Here is an 18,443-nt window from a genome sequence, read left to right as displayed (position 1 = left end):
TTACAGCCGAGGCGGCGGCATGCCAACAGGCTCTACAGGTTGCAACAGATCATGGCGTTTCTCGTATCCAAATGGAAGTAGACTCCTCCATTCTCAACACAAGCTCTTCAGTCTCCTTCAATGGACTTGGCAGCGTGTGCGATGTTGTTGATCATGGACACTCGTTTCTTTGTTGCGGGAGCACTTTATTTGTAGTGATATATCTTCGTTTCTTCAGTTCCTAGAGCTTGTAATGTTGTGGCACATGACTTAGCCAAGTATGCTATGTGTGGGGACCCGGACGAGTTCCATGTGTGGGCAAACCCTCTCCCAAAATTTGTAAAGACACTTGTTGCTCGTGATTTGGTCGAGCCTGTGTTGCCAATAGTAAGGCCATAGAGCCAAAATTTGCTTAAAAAAAGATCTTTCGCCTTGGCTATTAGCTAGGCATCCATGGTCCATGCATGCATGGTGACTGGTGAGGAAATTGCAAGGTCTCGATCGGTGGAGAAAAGGAGTAGCGCTACCGCTACCGCCTGTTCGTCTAATTATTATTGTTGTTATATCTAGAAAAATAGGAATAGGAGTGGACAATTAAGCACTCGTTCAACCCCGTCGCGACAGTGAAATAACACCATATGCATGTCCGGAAGATAGAGTTGTAAGGACAACAAAGAAGGGGACCTCGCTCAAATCAAAACCATACATCCTCCACAAGGCTTCTGGAGGGGTTACCCAAAGTTAAAGGAGTATGATCGTGCAAGCCAGCCTAGGTTATTAATATTGCATACATTGCTAACGCGGTTTTTAAAATAAACAATAACAATGATATATGCATATAAATTTTTTTAAAAAGAGAGGAATAAACTCTTTCCGTGTGAAAATAAATCAAAGATATAAGAAGTTAATCTAAAGTAGACATGCAAATAACAATTCCGTCAAATTCACCTTAGATAGCTGTGGTGAACACATGTGTTCAACTATAAAATGAATTTAATCGATTTCAAATGATCATGTCAAGATCACGTGTTCTACCCGGTTCTGATACGAAGACTAAATCTATGTGTCATCGTCCGATACGAAGTCTTTAAAGCTCACACATTCGCGTCCTACCCGATTCCAATACAAAGACAAAATCTACATGTCCGCATCCAATACAAAGTCCTCATAGCTCACACGGTCCAATTACTAAGGTTCACTCAAAAAATTTAGCCCCCGTGTATCGGACGGGTATTGATCTAGTAAACAAAAAAAAAAATGCACATCTCGATAGTAAAGTTGTCTGTGCACCGACGATTTGTAGACTGCTTTTATTGATGACGAGGTATCGCTTTCATGAAAAAGACCCGCTGGAATCTGCTGCAAGCCTACGCATGCAAACAATGTTTTAGCCTCGTGACGAATTGACCAATCGACGACGCCTCCAAAGCTGACCAGGTGGATTGTCTCCGAACAACTTTGCTCAATTCATCATAGACCACGTTCACAGATATTTTAACTTTGAGCAAGTGCACTGAAAAAATAATTAATTTCCACGGCACCAAATAGAATATTGTGAAAAATTATAGACATTTTATAAGTGATCTAATAATACTAATTTGGTATCCTAGATATTGACATTTTTCTTATAAATTTCGTTAAATCTAATTAGTTTGGCTTAGAATAAAGTAGCTATATTTTGGAGTTGAATTTGTGGATACTATAGGGATGTGAGACACGTTAAGAGTAGCTATTTATACTCTCTTTGTCTCTGAATAAATAGATTTCTAAAGTTATCTTAAGTCAAACTTTTTAAACTTTGACCAAATTTTTAGAAAAAAATTAAGATTTATGACATTAAATTAGTAACATTAGATATATTATGAAATATATTTTCATAATGTGCTCATTTTATATCATAGTTGTTGTTACTCTTTTCTATAAAGTTAGTCAAACTTAAGATAGTTTAAATTGTACGGATTCTAGGAATTAATTTATTTGGGACAAAATGAGTAGTAGATAATACTAGCGCATGTTTATTTGTTAGCCAAAGTGTCACCTCGTAGCCAAACAACCCATCAAAGGAAATATTATTACTTTTATGTTTAAGTAAACTAGACAATAGGATACATTATGTGTTCATCCTAAAAATTTGGAGAAATTACTTAAATATGTTTATCCTAATTATTAGCTTATGATATGAAGGATGAAACCATATAGGATAAAGTGGTCATGCATCTACTTATTCTATTGATTTTAGCTATTAGGCCCCATTTGGCAAAGCTCAACTAAGATGAGCTGTGTTTGGAAAAATTGTTGGGCAAAACAACTTCACCGATAACTTCATGCATGGCGAAGAGAAGAAAATGAGGAAGAGAGCTATGAAAAACTACTTTTTCCAGCTTCACCTCTCTCCGTTCCTTTATGAGAGCATAAAAAACCTTCACCTCATGAGCTGTTTTAAAAAGGATGTTTGGCAAAAAAAAAATCTTAAAGTTGTTGATGGCTATGCCAAACAGGCCCTTAAGAAAAAACCTCATACATCTAATACTATACAAAGGCTAGATATATGTGTACGGCATATATCCAATAACTAAATGCTTAGACTGACTCCAACAACGTGGAGAAAATTTTGTATTTGGCCCTAAAAATAATGCTCCTTTCTTATTTGACATCGAAACTGAAAATCTTTCCTATATGTCCTGAACTCGAGTTTTTCTTTTCTATTTGACACTTCTGTCAGTTTGGGTTGTTAACGGTGTCAAGTCCTATGTGAAAAGTCTATTTTACTCCTAGAGTTTTTTACTAGTCCTGTCATTCCATGGTTAATATTGCTATCTTTCCTAATGTTTCAGTTTAAGATAAAAAACATTCATAAAAGATAGCAATATTAACCATGGAATGCCAGGACTAGTAAAAAACTCTAGAGGTAAAATGGACTTTTCACATAGGACTTGACACCGTTAACAACCCAAACTAACGGAAGTGTCAAATAGGAAAGAAAAACTCGAGTTCAGGACATATAGGAAATATTTTCAGTTTCGATGTCAAATAAGAAAGGAGCATTATTTTTAGGGCCAAATACAAAATTTTCTCAACAACGTGACCCAAACCAAAAAATGAGTTGTTCACAGTGTTTTTGTCGGCCAAAACAACCTCCAACAGACTAGGCAAATGAGCGACGCATTTTGGGTTGGTACCGACGCGCGACGCAAACATGCGTCCTCTCTTCGTCCTTCTGCGTCTCCACCCAGGCGTCGGGCCCACCAGAAGGGGATGACCGGAGCCCGGTCCAGCGAGAGCAGCACCTCGGGGTCACCGCACCGGAGCCACACCAGAGTTGACGAAGGGGGTCGCAGGTGCTGCTCTGGCGTACCGTAGGCCACGCCGCCGGCAAGGGGAGGAGAGGGCGTCCGGAGCTCGTCCGTGCGAAGAGGGCGCCGCGCCTCACCGGAGCCGACGAAGGGGCCCGCGCCGGGGCCCTAGATCCGCGCCGCGCCCTCACCGCCGGCCCGGATCTCTGCCTGCTGTTGCTCGGCGTCGGGGCCTCCGCGAAGCTCTTGCAGATGAGGTCGCGTGCAGCGCAGCTGGGGCCTCCACCAGGGCCCCCTCTCCCGCCGGCGCAGCGAGCCGGGTCCGTAGCGGGGCGAGTGGCTCCGCGAACACGTCGGATGCGCAGGTGCGACTGGCGTAAGTCCAGAGGAGGACGTCGAGGCGGAGGGGGAGGAGTAGGGGAGGCCACAGGCTTCGACGAGGTGGGGAGATTTGCGTTCTCCCGTGCTTCGCTGTTGGAGAAGGATAAATTTTGGGTGACCACACTTTCACTGTAGCATGACCTAAATGTGTTGTATTTGAGTCCTCGTTGTTGGAGTCAGTCTTAGGCACGCATCACATTCCCCTGGGAATGCTGCTCGTGTCAGGCTTGCCTAGATGAAAAGCAAACAGGCCCTTGAATGTAGAGCAAATTCATTTTGGCAGTGCCTCGTGTTCAGCAAACAATGATAATCACAAGCTAATGGGTATTTGGTTTGGAAATCACTCCATCCTATATAAGGTGATACATCATGAGCCAATTTCTCAAATTTAATTGAATAACTCTATTGCTCATACTAGTACTAATTATTATCTCGTGAGGAATAAATTGACAAAGCATCAACATATTCTATTCCACAAACCAAACAAAAAGAAAAAGAAAAATAAGTAGATGACGAAGTAACTCATTCCCCGAACCAAACATCCCGTACGTGTCTTCTTATTCTTGAATTACAAAACTAGGGCATTATAGTCTGCGCAAGAAGCCACGGAAGGGCTCCAACATTTCCCCCCTACCCCGGTAGCTTCGGTCTGACAATAAATAAGCTCTCCAAGTTAGCACCGAGATAACTGGAAATCTTCGAGCTTCAACAGGGGACGAAAGCACAGTTGCTGATTGTAAGAAACAGTGGTCTAACGCAGAACCATCCTTGCTACCGGTTGATGGGGGTATGCATCCGCTCGACAATTCTGTTGATAGCGGCCCGAGTCATTACAAGGGTGTCATGCTGAAGGATACTGTAAACATTCAGGCCCTGCGTTTCATGAAAGCAGAATGGTCTTTTAACAAAAAAAGGACATTGCAAGCAAAGAACACTTAGTTTTATTATTCAAACCTCAAGTGCTGAAATCATAGAACTTACAATGGAAGGAAGTACATTAACGTAGTGAAGGTTTTGAGTAGCCAGCTTTAGCTTCTTATCAATGTCGCCTCCATCCACCAACAGAACCTTCTTTGTATCATCCATCTGGCTAATGTATTGCACAATGTTTTTTGTCTTGTGGCTAGGGACTTCCAAGTCCTCAAAGACCAAGAGCTATACAAAAAACATGGAACAGTAAAGCAAACGATGAAATTCATAAGTTTTTTTTTCCTGCAGGACAGAAAAGTCCAAGAGTGCTCTGAATGTGTGCAAACTAAAATTTTATAACCACATCGGAGAACATTGATAAAACAAATACATATTATCATATGCCCATATTGTTTTTGACAGTTAACTTTAAGAACAGCAGGGAAACAATGCCAGTTTTTACTTACATTTGGTAGTAAATAACAATTCAACTTTTTTGTGAAAGCATGATCCTAGTAAACTAAGTTGATGTTAATGTGATTAAGTCCGTAAAAGCTAAGGTCTATGCTAAACATGAATATCAGTGCATACATTTTTAACAGAATGTCAGCTTTTATTATGATGTGGCAAGTGATTAATGAAGAGAGAGATGAAATGAGTTCATCGAGATGAAACTATGTCTACACTGTTTCCAATACAACTTGTCTCTTGCATGTACTGCCTATGAAATAGCAAAATGAAACAATGCATTGCATAGACCATTTCAATGTTATCAAATCGAATCATGATTAGTTGTTTACCAGCCTGAGTAGTTGAGCCTAGTCGGTCCTAATTGTCCATATAGTCGTCCTATATATTCCAGGACTGATATATTATGTAGCATGAAGTATAAAGCAAGCAACAAGAGTGTAAAGCACTAGTGCACAGATTCTTGTTTTGATGACCAGTTGGCCGCTTGTCAACATTTGCACAGCCACATAGGTGTACGTAAGTACTAAGCAGAGAGCAGCAGCATAGAGCATGAGGCAAGAACAGCAGCAGCAGAGCTAGAGCAAGGCAGAGTCGCAGAGGTGCCGAGCACAAATAAAAAACGCACACGCAGCATAGAAGCAAGAAGATGGAGGATTGGAGGACTAGAGGAGGAGCTCATCTTTGAGATGGAAGAAGGGATTTGGTGGGCAGTGGCAGAATTCAGGCTGTTTGTTGCCTGCCAGATGGATCTGGCCTCCGGCAATGGTTGTGCTCAGAGGAGGCATGCAGGCACCCTGCAGCAATGGGAGCCAATGGAGATTTGTGGAAGAGGTCCAGGTCCAGGTCCAGCCCCAGCAGGGATGTGAACCAGTGGCCACAAGCTCCTGGGCAGCAGCGAGCTCTTGGGTGGCACGGCAGCAAGCTCTTGGGTCGTGCGGCAGCGACTGAACAACAGAGCAGCACAGGAGGAAACCTCCTGCTCCTGGGCTACTCTGGATAGGTATATATTCTAAAACCTAATGGGTCAAATGGCCAGCCCACCAGCTTGCCGAAGCCCAGTTTCTCAGGCAGCCCAATGCACAACATGAAAGCTAGTCCTTTTCCATCTTAATCAGACGCCTAGTCACGATTAAGGGATGGTTAGTTGGTCGACTTGGAATCTGGTCGAACAAATCGAGTCGGTGGGCAGTCCGATTAATCGACATTCGACAACTTAATAACACAACCATTTCATTCATCATTTCAATACACTATTGCACATGTGGCACTATTGGAAACATCAATATGAAATCTTCCACTGAGAATGGCCTAAGAGCCACACCAGAAAACATTGCGTGAAGTAAAACAAACATGTTTTGTCATACCACTAAATAGATTTTAGTAAACAACAATACAGTTTAGGAAGGTAGGAAAACATAGCAGCTTACAGTAAAATCTGGCAACAAACAATCAAACCTGTCGTGAAAACATGATCCTAGGAATTTAAGTTGATGGTAATGTCATTAAATCGCCCCATCTAAGAGAACAGCCTGTTCATACATACATACATACATACATACATACATACATACATATATATGCAATGGAGACAACAGGACACAGGGCACCATGTATATGATATTAATCGACACTCAGCTCATAGTTATTTACAAGATAACTACACATGTGGTTAGCAACTTATCCTATATCATCCTAAAGACTAAAGAGGATCTAGAAATTCAAGATATTAAAAGAAGTTCAATTATAACATTTACAAAGATGTCATTTTATGAAAAATTGCAAGTCGTCTAGTTTTAAAAATTTTGGGAAGCATGTTTCCTTGTAGAGCACACTATTAAACTATGATTAAGTATAGCAATTCATTTGTCAATAATAATTTTGTAGATATAATAATAGTTATTAACCAAAAGTGAGCACATCAAAGCATATACTATGTATTAATTTAGTAGATAGCAGATACCTTCCCCTCAGCAGTTCGAGCAGACAAGGCAATCTTAAGCCCCAGCCGCCGTACTTTCTTCTGCAGCTTGATTGCATGGCTTCGTGGTTTAGGCCCATGCATGGTTGCACCACCACGGAACTGTTATGTTCATAATTTAGTTGACTGAACTCCAAACTGGGATAGTATGTTTCAAGCAATCTCAATATGAATATATGTATCATTATTCATTCAGTTATAATAACTAACCTGGGGACCGCGCAGTGTTCCATGCCGTGCTCTTCCGGTTCCTTTTTGCTTGTAAGGCTTTCTTCCGGTGCCACTCACTTCACTGATAGTTTTAGTTGAGTGTGTCCCCTGTAAAAACAAAGGGCCTAATTTATTAGAATACAGAACTGTTATGTTGTCAAGATGATATACATCAGTCCAAGAATTCCATAAGTGAAGGCCAAGTAAAAATATAATTGAGTGATCCTATTGGTCCACCTGCTGTCTTTTAGCAAGCTGCCACCTTACTACCCGGTGAACAATATCCTTCCTAATTGGAACATCAAAAACATCACCATCCAAAACCATGAAGCCCTTGTCCTCATTATGGAAGTTTGTAACCCTAGCTACCAGGTCTTCATACTGCCCTGCAATATTATAACAAGTCAGAGGAATCAAAATTCAGCATATTCTTAATTCAAAAGAAAATCAGCATTATTCATGAATAACTGCAATAATGTAGAAGTGAAGTGAAGTGAAGTGAAGTGAAGTTTCATTCATGTCAAATTCTGGTCCAATTAGGTAACAAACAGTAAGCAAAGCTTCAGCTGACCGAAGATAAGATGGTAAGTCATATGATAGATCATTTGTCGTTAAAAGAAAATTGAGAAGGCTACTATTGAGAGAAATGCCACTAAAATGGTGATTTGAAACTAGTCAATAGGGGGAGAACTTACCAAGCTCCCGATCTGGTGTCCACACAGTCCTGCTAGAAAGAAGTTCTGGTGGAATCAGCACTTCACTTGGTGGAGCCAAAAGAGTAGAATACCCATTGAAAAAGAAACCTGGCAGATTCTGGAAATGGAACGAGTATTTAAAACAAAAGTCAATGCAAACTCATGTGCAATCAAATATACCAAAACACATTTTCAAACAGAGAGAAAGGAAATAGACTTCTTAACAGATGTTTGGATGTAATAAGCTAGATCTTGGCAAAAAGATAAGAAAACTTCTATGTTGAAATCTTAATACAACAAAGTGCTAACAGGTTCAATGTGTTCAGTGAATTGCTTACTTCAGAGGTTGTGTGGGATGATGAGCTGCTGCACAACCTTGACTCACAAGGTGCGCAAGTAATGCAAATGAAGAGCACTTGGCTGATGAGGACAGCAAGCAAATGGTCAAGGCATCCATAGACTTCTCACTCATGAGTCATGACAGTAGTGCTCCTCTTCTCTTGGAGCTTGGCATGGATGCTGTGTATGAGTTCGATGAAATGCTTAGCAATGATGTCTTGTGGGATGTGGAGATGTTGCAGGACCTTCATCTGTGCCATGGATTATTGCAGAAATTTGTAGGGGACACAGATTACATGGATAACGAGACCACTGAATCAGTGATTGAGCTTGATGCCAATAAGATCCCTAGCAATATCAGTGCCTCTTTTCCTCTCTTACTCGAGCATGGTGTAGAAACAGTGGACATGTTGCCTGCTTTTGTTGATAGCTTCATGTGGCTAAGCAACAGCACAGACCAAGTGTTTGAAGAAATGAGCATCATGATGGGAGTGAGGGAGTCAGGTACAGTAGGGGCTCGCTGCCTAAACTCTTGTGGAGATGGTTTAGTGAAGGTTCAGGCATGGGGTCATAGCAGTTTTAGTCCTGGGAAAACTGAACACACGTTAGGCTGTACAGAGAACTAGGTTGTTGTTCGAGGGAGTGGCTTACTAGGGACAAGTTCATTTTACTTCTTCATACTTACTATTTCTGGGATTTTCATGCACTGTGCCCTCATGAACTGATGGTTGTATCATCAGAACTTCATGACAATATTAGCTATAGTCCTAGCGAGAAGATGACCTGGGTTATCATTATTAGCCTTTCGCTCACAGTCAATATGGTTGCACTTCTTCGGTTAAAATCAAGACAAGGTCAGGCTGACTCTATGGTTCCTGTGCAGAGGCATAGTGGAATTGTTACAGGTGACACAATGCTTTTGTTGTTCCCAAAAGTTGTGCATTTAAGTGTAGAGGGGAGCAAATCACTTTGTTTGACAGATCAAACACTGGGAGACTGATTTTGGATAACTTCAGTTGGAAGCTTAAGTATGTGGAACAAAGGAACTATACGCACAAAAAAATGTTTCAACTTGTTGTTGATGCTAAAGAGAGGCTCCTAGTTATCTTGTCAATCATCTGGTCATGGGATCCAGGTATACTGAGATCTACAAATAATAACAGTGATTAGTACCATCCAAAACTCCTTTCAGTTTCCTCAAAAGTCGCTGGGTGTTCATGTCCAGTTGACATCTTGGCATTGCATAAGAAACATCTTCTAGATATTCTGCTAGCGGATGCAAAGCACTGTGTTGGCCCTTCACAGTTTGGGCAGCTCAATACCTCAGCGTGATTAAATTGATGGAAGTGGTGGATAGCACACCTTGGAGACATTCTTCTTAAATGTTGGGCAACAAAGGAGCAGCAAGGATTAGGCTCTGAGGATAATTGTGTTGCTTGGAGAGAAGCAACTTTTCATGGAGGCAGAAGTGTAACACCAGTACTATGCTTGGCCTCGGACTATAGACAGTGGGTCCCAGTGGTTAGTGAGAGAGAAGGATAAAAGAGGAAGATTGAGGTACTAAGAAGAGGCTAATCAAAAATTGAATCAGGGATTCCTCTTTCCTCTTCGTCGTCCTTGGCGAATCTTCTCATGTCCTGGTGATCCTCGCCGGCAACGGCAGCCACAGGAATCGTCTACCGGTGAGAGCATCCTTGTCTGCCTCACGTCCCGGTCCTCACCACCCGTGGCCACGGAGTGTGACACAGGATTCAGGCAAGTGGCCGAGGCACCGAGCAATCTTGAACCTAAACCACAGCTCTAGCCTGAAGCAGGCCCATCTCCCATCCTACAAGGGACCAAGCATCCGAACGCAAGGGCAGCAGCTGCTTAACACTTGCCCCTAGACAATCGCGGCGACGGCCCACCCGAATCCCTCGTTACAAACCCACTCGTAAACCCTAGTACCCTACCGAGGCGGCGAGCAGACTCAGCCCACCGCCAGCACCGCCGTGGAGAGCCAGGCGACGGCTCACCGCCGCACCGAGGACAGGGGGTGGGAGGAAGAGAGGGGGTCCAGACCTTGGCGAGGCACGGGCCTACGCCCGGCGGCGGGTGGTGCAGCACCCCCGTAGTGGGCGCAGACCCCGCGGCGCGGCGGAGCAACGACGCGGCGCGCGCGAGGGCCCGCATCCGGTGGGGAGAGAAGGGGCACGCGGCGGCTGGAGTCGCGCCGGCGGAGCGAGGCGGCTGCGGCGGCGGAAGAGAGCTTGTTCGCCTGGGAGCCTTTCAGCAACAGCACGCGCGCAAGCAAGCCCACAGACCACGACGTGCTCCTCCTCGTTCGAGATGGTGGGCCGCTAGCCGGTCCATGCCGGCCTGGCGGCCCGTGCACTTGTGCATGCCTCAGTCAGATAGAACCGATAGAAGATTCAAAAAAAAAAAAAACGATAGAATAGAGAAAAGTACGTTGCTATCATATTTCTATCCTATGTACTATATTTTTCTTTTCTTGTAGTTAGAGTTGAAACGGTTAGTCTTAAATATAGAAACCACTAAGAATATTCTTGGTCACAGACGGGGATTAATACGTATCGAATACATGATGAGCTTGATGTAACTATGATTTACGTTGCATTTTTTGAACAATTTCTATGATTAGATCCTGAATATGTCATGATGTTCTAGTAAAATTTTTATTTATTTTTTGATTTACATGAATACATTAGAATATTTTAACACTATCAGGATTTTATTTTCTAGTGAATATGTGAGGATTTTTGAACAATTTTATGATTAGATCTTGAATATGTCATGATGTTTGGAATTTTTTTGTTTTGGTTTAATTCAAATTTGTTATATTAATTTAGAGAGACTAAAATTTCTCGAATGGTTCATTTATTTTTTTAGGGTTGCTATCACTGAACAAGGGACAATTTAGCAAAAAGGAAGAAAATAGAGGATGGTAGGTGTCTCTTTGGTAGATCTAGGATTTTTATCAAAGGGTGTGCTGCACAAAAATTTTCATATGCAATTCGATAAACTATTTGCTAATTCAATAAACAATTATAAAATTTGCAACATATAACCCAGCATAAAAAGGCACTAAATAATATGATAAGTATTAAATTCAAAGATTAAGTTTAAAATTTCCATAAACCACAATATAAATAGTTCAAATGCCATATTGATAGTTCAAAATATAAACATAAAAGAAACTTACAATACTTTCTAACTATTTTAGCGGCAATTAAATAAGACAGAATGAAAGTATGTAGGTTTTTCTACCGAAAGAATAAGCGACGATGATTACATGATTGCATATGTGTGACGACACTGTGTGCCGCTAGATCAGGTGGCAGGATGCTCAGCCACCACTATAAGGGCGTCTCCAATGCCGAGAGAGTGTGAGGAGAGAGAGAGAATGCTAGCTATTTGTTCGGCGCTAGCCAGCACAGCTTCCCAGACATGGATCCATGCATGTTAAGAGAGATAAAGTGCTGACTTGTGGGCCCATAAGCTCTTTGAAGAATGTGCAAATAGATAGATTGTTGGAGAGAGAATCTCTTATGCAAGCTAAGAGATACTTCCTCCATACTTATAAAGAAAGTCGTTTAGGACAACATTTAGCATACCAAGGAGTGATTAATTAGGGTAGAGTTTTCCCTGTCTATCCCTATTAAATACGTTTGCGGGTCCTTCATAGACAACAACCTCACTGCAGCTTGATTGATTAGCGCAGCAACTCTCGAGACTTGATGTTCTAGGTTTGATTCTTCGCGGGCACAATTTTTTTGCCGTGCGCGATTTTAGCGTTTGCCTCTGTCTGTTGCACGTGTGCAAGCATGGCACTGTGTGGTTGCATGGCATGCGCTGGCCGAGCGTCTTTTGCGTTTGCCTTCATCTGTTGCGCACGCATGGGTGTGTTTTTGTTGCATCGCGCGTGCTGGTGTTCCGTCGCTTGTTTTTCCTTCTTTCGCGCGTCTGTTTTCGTTGCATGGCGCGTTGGTGCTGGCGCTCGATCGTGTTTCACTCGTGTTTCGCTATTTAAACACCCCGTGCAACTCAGCTTGACAGGAACGAGCGAGTTCATTTGCTAGCTTAGAGTCATACATGGTCAGTTCATTTGGTACCTTTGATCTAAACACGTCAGTACTGGAAGATGAAGACGGACAATGGTGGGTTCGACCTCAACGAGTTTCTGTTGAAAACTGGCAACGGTAATGTCTCATAGTATCATGGCCAGTTCAGATCTTATTAGTTTCATGTGTCACATGGCCAGTTCATTTCTTACTTAGTTCAATGCTTCCTTTTTTATAGGATTTGATTTGAACTTGCCACTGGACGAATATGGTGCAGTTGATTTTGATTTTGTACAAAACCTCGCTGGTAAGATAAACCTCCCTTGCTTTTTTAAAGTAAACTTTGCTCGTAATCAAAATCGTTGGATTTAGTGTGTTTATCTTTTTTACAACTAGAACATGATGTTGAGGCTTCGTTCTGTCAACCAGCGAAGGAAAGACATGACAGAAGAAGTCACAAAATAAGTTTATCAAGCTTTGTTGGCTAGAAGCAAGACCTGCTAGCGAGGCGGCGAGGTAGGCGGCAGCCTTCATCGTCGTTGTCATCGTGGGTCATGCCGCAGCGAATACAGAGAGAAGGCTTGGACTCCGGCAGCAAAGGAGTATGGCACGAAGGACTCCAAGTCATCATGGCGCTAGCAATGATCGTGGGTTCCTGCTCGAGGTCATCCTCTGTCGTTATCTCCATGGAGTCCGCCGGCGCTAACTCCTCTGACGTCATAGAGTCCGCCGCTGCATCCATGGAGCGACGAAGCGGCAAGCGCGGCGTCGGCGAGGAAGCGGCGAGCACGGCGTAGGCGCGGAAGCAGTGAGCGCAGCGTCGGCGAGGAAGCGTTGGCGAGGAAGCGGCCAGGCCAGGATAGACGAGTGGTTGAGGACGAAGGGAGACGAGCGGGCGGCGCGGCATGCGAAGCGAGGCTGCGCTATTATTAGTACGCGGTGATTAAATGAGCGATAAACGGGCGACGCGGCAGTGTGAAGAGACAGGGGCAAAGCCGTCTCAAGTCACGCATACAAGTGCTCGGCAACATCCTTTACAGCAAACGAGCTGAAGTCCCAGAATGCCTCCCTTTCCTATACGGAGGCAGTAGCAGCTAGTTATTTCTACTGGGGACACCCTAACAACATCGACGTGATGAACTAATTGATGGTGCAGACTGTGAGGGGTCGTTCGCATGGCCGATCAATGAGTAAGCATTGTGAATCGAGACATCACTAGCCTCCATGATATGTGGGCCCCTTGTGCTTCGGCAATTGAGACGCTACGCGTGTTGGGTGATTGCAACTGGGACGGCCAAACACGGAGCGGGTAACAGATGTTTCTCGATCGAATAGTTTTTTTTGTTTCACTGTGTGTTCAACAGTGTCACTTCAGCTAGCTCATAACAATACACGTCAACACTTTTTTTTATGTGGATGAGACAAAAGATAGAAAAGACAAGATATTATCTCTTATCTCAACTCATATCTCGCTCAAAAAACGAGATAATTGTGGGCCTGTTCATAAAGAATGGGGAAGGGAGGAGAGAAGATATACAATAAAAAATCATTTATATGTAGGGTTCTCGTAACGAAGTGGCAATAACATATCATATATAAGCTAACTGTTATCTCATATTATCGAGGACGCCTTTAGCTGGACCGGAGGATATGTCAGGGTGTACTTGGCGTTACGCCCCTGTTTTTGCTTTGAGGAGTCCTGGCAACACTTGTTTCTGATTATATAGTATAGCTAAAAACAATTATAGTTAGTCATTTCTCAAATATGGGAGATCAATTTAGGGGATACTTTTGAATCTGCCGGTGGTTTTTGGATTAGTAATACCAACTTTTCAGTACACAATTGCATCACTACTGCAGCTCTTTAGAGCTTATGGAAACTTAGAAATGATATTTGTTTTCAAAGAACCTGCTGGTCAAGGATGGAAAAGCTCTACATGAGCATTGCTAGAATGACACAAAATTGGTGTCCAACAAACAAGCAAGAGAATCAAACAATATAATGTATTCAACATCCTGGGGGTGTGTGTGTGTGTGTCTATATATATATATATATATATATATATATATATATATATATATATATATATATATATATATATATATATATATATATATTATAACTACTATCCTATAGCTGGCTGCAGAATAACTTATTCTGTAGCCACTTTGAGTTACGATAATTACTATGTTAATTTACGAGATTTACAGTAACTCCTTACTAAGTGGTTTACTATAACGTTATGGTAAATATTCCCATGTGTTATAGTAACCCAACTATCGTAAATATGTATTGACATTATGGTAAATTAGTATATAAAATTATGGTAAATAGAGGTGGCTACAGAATAACTTATTTTATAGCCGGCTGCTGAATAGCCTCTCCCTATATATATATATATATATATATATATATATATATATATATATATATATATATATATAAAACAAACATACATATGCCTATGATCAACTCTAGAGTAATACTTATGAATGAAATTATCAAACGAACTTATCCCAGTGGAACTTCTATTTATATTTTGTCGATACAATAATACTATCAAAGATTTCTTGTTGAATTAGGAGTAGTAGCTTGGCGGCTGCTGGGGCGGACGCCAAGGTAGGCTAAGCTGCTGTTTCCTCCTTCACATGGAACGACGACTTGTTGGTCGCCGCTGCACCAACGCGGCTGGTTCCTCCCGATCCCAGCTGATACGGACCCAACCCACTCAGCCTGCACGTTTAATTTAATAAATTCACCCACACAAATAAAACGAATCAGTTGACTGCAGTTGCATCATCAGTAAAGCGTGCAACAGATGTACTCAATTCGTTCTAAATTATAAAATATTTGATTTTTCTAGATACATAACTTTTGTGATACACATAGATATACATGATGTTTAACGTACTAAAAATAAATATATATAGAAAAGTCAAAATATCTTATAATTTGAAACGGAATGAGTAGTAACTTAATTAAAAAGGCCGCAGGTAGTAGTGAATTAGTATATATAATTTGGTCAAGATTAAATCTGTATATCCCAAAATCTAGACTGGAAAAACAAGTCATATTAGGGAGTAAAAAGTATTCTCGAAAGAGTCATGCATGCGTCAACTATGCCTGCATTTTTGTTCCAAAAACTGAGCAACCAAATCAAACGCGATCATACATATGATCAGAGCAAATATTGCTTTATGAACAGCTGGAGGACCAGGTGCTCAATATACAGCCTGTTCGGTTGGCTGGTTCATATCGTGGCTGGTTCGTGAAGGAGTACTACTGACTGATTTATGTGAGAAAAAAATATCATTCTGCCTGAAAATTTATGATCGTATATGACAAGTCACAGCCAAACGAACGGGCTGATAATTAGGGTCGGTCGATTCGGTAGGTGCTGCTGGGCTATGGACTGCGTGCAAAGCTAGCCATCGCTATCCGTCACGTCCAAAACGTGGGTTTTGATTGTGCTACCCTTCAACTGACCGATCGAGATTGTTGAGGTCCAAATAAAGGACCCACACGGTTTATATAATTTCGTTGATGCCAGCAACGACTGATCACACGTATCCTGTTTAATTTTGATTTATATTTTATTTATTTATATACAGTAATATCTTTTATCAATGGATGGTCAAGGCTTTGACTGCATTGAGTGTTCGATCATACTTCTTCCATCCCAAATTATAAGACGTTTTGGACATTTCTAGATTCATGGTTTTTATTATGTATGTAGACATAATATGTATCTAGGTGTGTAATAAAAATTATGAATCTAAAAAAGCCAAAGCATTTTATAATTTGGAACAGGAGAAAGTAGTAAGGCATGCTTGGATGATATGTTGAAGCGCGCTCAAAACTAAATATTCGTGGTATTGAGAGACTTAAGTTTTAGATCACTGACATGAAAAGGTTTGGCTTGTATAGAAGAAAAAAGAGGTTCCGAGAGGAGTTTGCAAAGCTCTAGAAAAATATTAAAACTACTCCAATCCGGACACAAATAAGCGATGTTTTGGTATATTATCAAGTACTCAACCATTTCAAACTTAATTCCTCCGTCCCAAAATAAATGTTGCTATAGTATTCGTGCCAATCAATTTTTTCTTAAGTTTAACTAGTTTTATAGAAAATAGTTAGCAACATTTATATCTTTAAATAAACTTATTATGAAAATAGATTCAACAATCTATCTAATAATACTAACTATGTATTATAAATATTAATATTTTCTCATATATATTTGATCAAAGGGGATGAAGGGAGTAGATTACAAGTTATTTGTTGTGTTTCGAATTTGGATCTTTTTTATAAGAAAAAAGATGGTACAGGTAACATTGTATTAGAAGAGTAGTTTCGTAATAGTATATTTTTGCTATGTGTTACAAATATATATACTTGCAAAAAAGTAGTGGTCACATTTGTATTTTAGGGACAATGTCAAAATGTCACTTATTCATGACTAGTGTTCAAAACTTATATTTGGCAGTACCATGCTTTTGAAAACAACAAAAGATTTGTTGAAAAAAAATTATTTTTTCAAAACAAGGTATCCTGTGTAACCATGGTGTTTTTTTTTTCTTATAAAAAACAAACTCCAAACAAAACTCTGTGTCCAAACAGGCTATAGTATGTTCAGCATCTTAGTCGTATATATATGATATTTCTACAGACAAAACAAAACACACCAACTATACTGCAAATACTGAGCACCCAGCGTTCATAGAATCCAAACACTCATTTTCCTATTTGTCTACTTTTGACCTACTGCTTCCCACTTTTATGCGTACAGAAGTCATCGGTGGAATATCCATAAAGTTGAAAAAGAAAAGGTGAGCCGGCTGGTGACCAAACCTGATATGCATGCGATTATTTTTTGTGCTACTCAAATAGTCTTTTGTCACTTGAAATGTACTAAACGCATAAGTTACTTATTGACCAAATATAATCACTTATATTAATATGAAACCATTGCACATAATACTTCAATTAATTAAATCAAACAGAATCATAATTAAGTGAAGGGTTGCATGATGGCCATGTACGTTTACCTCTCTTTTCGCTTCTGCAGAAACTGCTGCAGCGATTTGGTTCTTGTGAGTGGCATGTCTGCAGAGCAAGAACAAATTGGAGAGAAAAACAGTTAATTAATAAGGCTGAGAGAGAGAGAGAGAGAGAGAGAGAGAGAGAGAGAGAGAGAGAGAGAGAGAGAGAGAGAGAGAGAGAACTAGTGAAATCGTTAGCAGTGATAAAAAAACTACTCTGTAGCTAGTTAGCAATTCGAGACGGCCTACCTTTGGTCAAATGTCCAGCAAATGTGTCGCCACGGACGACGCGGCGGCCTCCATTGGAGGTAGTAACCTCCATCGCCATCTTCATTATAGCCTCTGCCTTGTCCTGGGAGACTGCCGTCGAAGGTGGCCACGGCGCCGTTGTAGAAGACGGTCATCGGAGCCTGCTGCTGCTTGTTGGGCGCCTCGTCGCCGACGATGACGCGGCGCAGCTGGTGCACCCCGATGCTCGCTATCGCGCTCGTCTTCATGCCTGCATGCACGGATGATCCGGATGCGGAGGTCAACAACCAGCCAAGTACGCTTTTATTGCTAGCTAGCTAATTCAATTCAATGATCGGTTTCGATCGATGTGGGGGAGACAGAAATTAAGCGGCCGCGATCGAGACCTCGGATGGAGGAGGAGGACGAGGTGGTGGTGGTGCCGCCGGTGGTGCTGCCGTTGTGGTGGTGGTCGGCGGCAGTAGCAGGCAGTAGGACGGAGGCCGAGGAAGTCGAACTCTACCGGCGCCATCGACGGCATGGCCGGTATACCTGAGGGATCGATGTTGCTTGCTAGCTGAAGGAGAGAGGCCGGAGAGAGACTGCAGCTAGCGCGGTGGGTTTGAACTTTGAAGACGTGCCGCAGCCCTGCCCAGATTATAAATTGATGACAACTGACAAGGCAATAGCAGTTCAAGTGGTACATGTATGCATAGCCACCGAGTCGTCTTTAATTTGTTGTGGTTTTCTCCCTCGTGGCACGGCAGGTATGAACACGCAAGACAAGACGATGACTACAATAGAGCCACGCGAAAACGACCGATCTCTCTCTACGCACAAAAAACATATGACCTAG

General features: G+C 41.7%; 1 protein-coding gene and 1 pseudogene across 1 annotated transcript; both read right to left on the bottom strand.

Moving 5' to 3' along the window:
- Positions 1-3,975: 3,975 nt before the first annotated feature.
- LOC136497027 (uncharacterized) lies at positions 3,976-10,585 on the bottom strand. The gene is made up of 7 exons (XM_066492815.1): positions 10,317-10,585; positions 7,917-8,034; positions 7,459-7,607; positions 7,222-7,329; positions 6,994-7,113; positions 4,635-4,808; positions 3,976-4,526 (listed from the first exon to the last, which is right to left on the bottom strand). Exons 1-7 carry the CDS (start codon positions 10,425-10,427, stop codon positions 4,425-4,427), a joined length of 882 nt encoding a protein of 293 aa, XP_066348912.1. The 5' UTR covers positions 10,428-10,585; the 3' UTR covers positions 3,976-4,424.
- A 4,164-nt stretch (positions 10,586-14,749) lies between these two features.
- Positions 14,750-18,232, bottom strand: LOC136495181 (protein TIFY 9-like; annotated as a pseudogene).
- Between the last annotated feature and the right edge of the window lie 211 nt (positions 18,233-18,443).

The sequence above is a fragment of the Miscanthus floridulus genome, chromosome 12 (assembly GCF_019320115.1).
Source record: "Miscanthus floridulus cultivar M001 chromosome 12, ASM1932011v1, whole genome shotgun sequence".
Lineage (NCBI taxonomy): Eukaryota > Viridiplantae > Streptophyta > Magnoliopsida > Poales > Poaceae > Miscanthus > Miscanthus floridulus.
Note: the sequence above shows the minus strand (reverse complement) of the source record. Positions and strands in the feature narration are given on the sequence as shown.